General features: G+C 43.3%; 1 protein-coding gene across 1 annotated transcript in view; it reads left to right on the top strand.

The window, feature by feature from the left end:
- The window catches only part of LOC126980411 (rap guanine nucleotide exchange factor 4-like), a 160,029-nt gene that overhangs the window by 131,093 nt on the left and 22,936 nt on the right, over window positions 1-6,000 (top strand). The window contains exons 7-8 of the mRNA XM_050830328.1: window positions 582-777; window positions 3,416-3,561. Coding sequence (XP_050686285.1) covers window positions 582-777; window positions 3,416-3,561 — 342 coding nt within the window. The remainder of the gene's footprint in view (window positions 1-581; window positions 778-3,415; window positions 3,562-6,000) is intronic.

Below are 6,000 nucleotides of genomic sequence, written 5' to 3'. Positions count from 1 at the left end.
TATGCAAGAGTTAACCAGCATCTTCTCTCTTTCATCCCTCACGCTGGTAAACTCTGGAACAAATTTCTTTCATCTGTATTTCCTTCTGCCTACGACTTGAACTCTTTCAAGAGGAGGGTTTCAGGACACCTCTCCTCCCGAATTTGACCTTGCTTTTGGCCACCTCTTCTGATTCTTTTATGGGAGCAGCGATTAGCGGGCTTTTTTATTATTGTTTTTTTTTTTGTGCCCTTGAGCTGCCTCCTTTGTTGTAAAAAAAAAAAAAAAATCCCTTATTCTAACCTCTGTTCTTTCACCTCCCTGCATTACCCCCATTACTTCCTCTACATTTTATCATCATCCCTATTTATTTTCCTACTATCATTTTTTTAACATTGTATTTCTAATCTGGCATCATCCACTATCCCCTTGTTACCTCTACGTTTTGTCTCTGAACGTTACCACATCCTCTGTAATCTGTTAATATTCACTTTCTTTCCTTACTCTCTTCTTTATTTTCCCTGTGTCACCGTTTCCGCCCCAATATCATCACCATCCGCTGTATCTCTCTCCTAACCTAACCCATTCTTTCTCTCCATCAGTCACAGGGGAGCAGCCGTTCAGGGACAAGTACCTCTTCTATCGGTTTCTGGAGGACGCGGCCGCGGTTCCAGGCATGCCCCCGCCCAGCCCATCACAGGCGGACCGGCGGGAAGCAGAGGAGCGGGTCACGCCTATCCTCGCCTTCCTGCAGCAGCGAGCACCCGACGCCATGCTCAGGATGATACTCAGGAAACAGTGAGTAACATAGAGAGAGGGACGTGGGGTGTGTGGGTAGGAAGAAGGAGGTTAGGGAGGGAGTAAGAGGGCAGAGAAAAGATTAAGAATATAGAGAAGTGGTAGGAGAAAAGGTAGAGGTAGAGGTAGGTGGGAGATAAAAGGAAATGAGGGTAAAGAGTTGGGTAAGAAAGTAGGGAGAGAAGAGGAAGGAGGAAAATGTACAAGGGTATGAGGGTAGGAAAGGAGAAAGAGAGTAGAGAAGAAGCTAAAAAGTAGAGAGAAGAGGGAGAGGAAGGTGTAGAATGAGAGAATTGAGGATAAAGGGAGGGAGGGAGGGGAAGAGAAGGGGACGAGGGAAAGTTAAGAGATGGGAATGAGGGGAAGAGAAGGGAAAGAATGCTTATAATATATAGGAAGAAGGAAAAATGAGGGTAGCATGGTATGAGGGGAAGTGAGGGGAGGAAAAGGGAGGTAGGGAGGCTTGAGGGGAGGAGGGTGAGGGGAGCGCAGGGGAAAGGGGAAAGTTTGGGATGAGGGGAAGAGAAGGATGGAATGATTGTAAGTGGAAAAAAAGGAAAAAGAGGGAAGGGTCTGTGTGAAGGGAAGTGAGAGGAGGGAAAAGGAGATGGGGAGGCTTGAGGGGAGGAGGGTGAGGGGAGTGCTGGAGAAGGGATTGTGTTTCTCAGGAGAGGAAGCTGGGGGAAGGGGGGAAGGGGTCCAAGGGGAGGGGTTGTTTGGAGATCAAGGTTGGGGTACAGTGTGTCCATTTTGGGGGGTAAGGGGTAACACACGCGCTCGCTCTCTCTCTCTCTCTCTCTCTCTCTCTCTCTCTCTCTCTCTCTCTCTCTCTCTCTCTCTCTCTCTCTCTCTCTCTCTCTCTCTCTCTCTCTCTCTCTCTCTCTCTCTCTCTCTCTCTCTCTCTCTCTCTCTCTCTCTCTCTCTCTCTCTCTCTCTCTCTCTCTCTCTCTCTCTCTCTCTCTCTCTCTCTCTCTCTCTCTCTCTCTCTCTCTCTCATATGAACAACAAAACAGGCACAGAGAAAAATTCCTTTGTCCTCCCTTCCCTTTCTCTTTTTTTTTATCTTTTTTTTTGCCTGTCTGTTTCCTCTGATGTTTCGTTTTTTGTTCGAGAGATTTAAGAATCTCTCTCTCTCTCTCTCTCTCTCTCTCTCTCTCTCTCTCTCTCTCTCTCTCTCTCTCTCTCTCTCTCTCTCTCTCTCTCTCTCTCTCTCTCTCTCTCTCTCTCTCTCTCTCTCTCTCTCTCTCTCTCTCTCTCTCTCTCTCTCTCTCTCTCTCTCTCTCTCTCTCTCTCTCTCTCTCTCTCTCTCTCTCTCTCTCTCTCTCTCTCTCTCTCTCTCTCTCTCTCTCTCTCTCTCTCTCTCTCTCTCTCTCTCTCTCTCTCTCTCTCTCTCTCTCTCTCTCTCTCTCTCTCTCTCTCTCTCTCTCTCTCTCTCTCTCTCTCTCTCTCTCTCTCTCTCTCTCTCTCTCTCTCTCTCTCTCTCTCTCTCGCTCTTTTCATTGAAGTGTAGCGGACAGGATTCTCTTTTTTTAGCCTTTTCTTTGATGCATTTTTTTTCTTTTTTGCTATACTGAAAAAATAAAGAAAGGTATAGATCGAAATTTTTACTTCTACTAATTCTCTTTTATTTTACCTTTTTTTCTGTTTCTCTCCTTTTTTCCTATCCATTGCCTGACCAGAGAAAAAGAAAAAAAAAGATGAATGAAAAGTTTGACGACTCGTATTTATCAACTTTTGAGGGGTTTCTTTTTACTTTCCATTTTTTACTTTCCCTTTTTTTTCGTCGCCTCGCCAATGACACACAATAGCAGGTGCAAAAAATTTCTCCCGGGGCCTAATTAGCTACCTTTCTGTGACACCTGCGGGTTTTCCTCTCACCTTTTCGACATAATTCCCCTCACCCCTTCACTCCCTCCCCCCCTCTCTTTCCCTCTTCCTCCCTGTCACCTCATCTCTCATCCTCTCTCTCTCTCTCTCCCCCCACCATCCTGCCTTCCTCCTGTACTTTTTCTCCTTTCTCTCTTCTTATCTCTTATTATCTCCCTCTTCATCCCTCCCGTTAGAAGCTTATCTGTAATCAATATGTGCTTTAGGATCTCCATGTTTAGAAAATGTATAGAGATGAGGAGATGGGTGAAGATGGTGGTGATGGTGATGATGGTGATGATGATGGCAATGAAGTTTTAAGAGGACTGTATTGTTATTATTTTTATTATTATTTCTTATCATTAGTGTTATCGAAATTCACCATAACTAATTCTCTCTCTTCTTTCCTTTCTTCTCTTCCTTCCTCCTCCTCCTCCTCCTCCTCCTCCTCCTCCTCCTCCTCCTCCTCCCTTGTACGTTTTCCTCATTTCTCTTCTCTTTTCCCTTTCTTCTTCACCTTCATTCCTCTTCCCCACATTTCTTCCTCACTCTCCATTTCCTATTTTCTTCAACCCTTCCTCTCTTTCTCCTCCTGACTCCTTCCTTCCTCACTCTCCATTTCCTATTTTCTCCAACCCTTCCTCTCTTTCTCCTCCTGACTCCTTCCTTCCACTCCACCCCTACCCCTTCCTTCCTCATATTCATCCCTTTCTCTTCTCCTCCTCCCACTCCTCTCCTTCCTGCCTTATCCTCCCTTCGTCGCCTTCTGCAGGAGTCACGAGCGCACGATAGAGGACCAGGAGTTGATATACGAGGAGCTGCTGCACCTGAAGGCCCTCTCGCACCTGTCCAACTCCGTGAAGAGAGAACTCGCCTCCATCATCAAGTTCGAGTCCCATTCACGCGAAGGAACTGTGTGTGAGTGTTCAGTCTGTTCTGTTTTAGTTTTTGTATGTGTGTTTGTGTTTGTGTGATTGTGTGTTGTTTATTGATTTGTATGCTCGTTTCCTCTCTGTCTATATATTTTGTGTGTGTCTGTGTGTGTGTGTGTGTGTGTGTGTGTGTGTGTGTGTGTGTGTGTGTGTGTGTTTTGGTATGTGTGCTTGTTTACTTTTTATCTCTTATGTCATTCTTTCTCCCCCATTATGTCTGTTTCCCTTTCTTCTTGTTTTGTCTGTGTGCCTCTGTTAGTTCCATCAGTGTCTTCGTCTGTCTCTGTTAAACTTTATTTGTCTTTTTTTTTTGCTGTAAGTGTTCAATCTATTTCTTTTATTTGAGGGGGTATTGTGTGTGAGTCTGTTCTTTCTTCTATTTGTTCTTTTTGTGCTTTGTTTTTCATGCTGTCTGTGTTTGTTTACTCTCTCTCCCCGTCTGTTTGTAATTTCCTCTACCATCCTGTCTGCCTCCCTTTCGTCTGTCTTCTGTCTATATTCCTGTTCTCGTGCCAAGTATTTATGTGTTTCCTTTGCATTCTCTTCGTCTTTCTGTCTGTTTTGCTGTTTCTATCTCCCTCTTTCCTCTGTGTTTGTATATCCCTGTCTACACGTCTCTCTCTACCCGTCTCTATCTTATTTATTCCTCTGTGTTATGTGAAAGGAGGAGGAGGAAGAGGAAGAGGAGGAGGAGGAATAACAAATGAAGAAGGAATTTGAGGAGTGTATGAGAATGAGCCAGAGGGGGATTAAGTAAACAAGAAAGACAAAGAGGAGTGGGAGGAACAGGAAGAGGAGGATTAAGGAGGAAGAGGAAATGTAGAGGGAAGGGCAAGGGAAGGGGCAGGTGCAATAATCATGTGTGTGTGTGTGTGTGTGTGTGTGTGTGTGTGTGTGTGTGTGTGTGTGTGTGTGTGTGTTTCCTCGAGTCATCAAATTCCCGAGTAAAGTTACCTGGCAAATGCTCCCCTTAATTATAAATACCTGTGTGCGTGTTCTCTTTCACTTGTCTGCCCTGGGCCTTCTTAATTTGTCCCTTCCCTCTGTTATTGCTTCATCCTATCCTTGTTTTCATTTTTCTTTCTTTCTTTCTCTTTATCTTTCTTTCCGTCATTCTTCTTACTGTGTTCTTTCCTTTCGTATGTTTTTTTTTATTCTTTTATCTTTTTTATTGTATGACTCCCTTCATTCATATATTCATTTGTTCTTTCATACATTTATATTTCGTTTCTTTCTTTTTGTCTTTCTATCTCTGTCAATCTGTCTTTTTATTTTCTTTCTTTCCCATTCTCATTTCTTCATTCCCTCATTCCTCTACTTAGTTATTCCTTTTCCTATCTTCTGTCCCCCCTTCTTTCCTTCCTTCTCTCCTTCTGACTTTCCTCTCTTCCTTCACTCCCGACATTTATTCATTATTTATCTTTTCATCTTCCATTATTCTTTCCCTCATTACTTGTTGACATTTTCTTTTAATTTTTTTTTTAATCTTCGTTCATTATAAATTCTTTCAGCTATTTTCTTCTTCATTTGATATTTATTTCATGCCTTTTTCACATTTTCTTTTCTTTTTTGTTAGTCTTGTGTCTGGTTTTAATTAATTTATCTGACATTCTCTCGCATTCTTTATCATTTTTTATCTCATCGTAATCATCCTCCCCCTTTTTGCGCATTTTTCCCTGTTTCTCAGTCATCTCGTATTCGCCTTTCTCTCCCCCGTTCGTCTTTTATTAACTCTTCTTTGCTGCTAGGTTTTTCTTTTCTTCTTTTTCCTCTTCTTTTCCCTCTTCTCCTTTGTCTAGCTTCTCTTCCCTCACGAATTGGAGAGAAAAATGCGGGAAATTATTTTACTAAAACTTTCATCCACGCACTTTTGCTCTCTTCCTCCCTCTCTCTCCCTCTCCTTCTTCCTCTCCCTTCCAATAATCCCCAGGCAACACAGAGGGGAGGGGAGGGGAGGGGAGGGGGGGGAGGGTGTTGTGCCTGCGTTTGAGGTAACATAATACCCATCCTTGAAATACGACACACCTGACACTCCTCTTTTCAACTCCTCCTCCTCCTCCTCCTCCTCCTCCTCCTCCTCCTCCTCGTGTGTGTTATTCGCCCTGGTCTGATCCCGCGCTAGACTCGTGATCGCCAGCCTTTATTCTCTTTATTTCGTTCCTTTCATCATTCATTCATTTTATTTGTTTTTTTTCTTATATTTTGTTTCATTTCCTTCTTACTCTTTCTTTTCTATCTCTTTCCATCTTTCTTTCCTTCCCTTTCATTTTTCATTCCTCCATTCCTCTATTATTCCTTTGTTTTTTTCGTCCCTCTTTTCTTTCCTTCCTTCCTTGGTTCATTTCTTCTGTCTCTCCTTTCTCCCTGCCTTCCTTCGCTTATTCAGTAATTAATTCCTCTTTTCTTCCATTCTCCTCTTTCCTTA

Source organism: Eriocheir sinensis, chromosome 44 (genome assembly GCF_024679095.1).
Source record: "Eriocheir sinensis breed Jianghai 21 chromosome 44, ASM2467909v1, whole genome shotgun sequence".
NCBI classification, from domain to species: domain Eukaryota; kingdom Metazoa; phylum Arthropoda; class Malacostraca; order Decapoda; family Varunidae; genus Eriocheir; species Eriocheir sinensis.
Note: the sequence above shows the minus strand (reverse complement) of the source record. Positions and strands in the feature narration are given on the sequence as shown.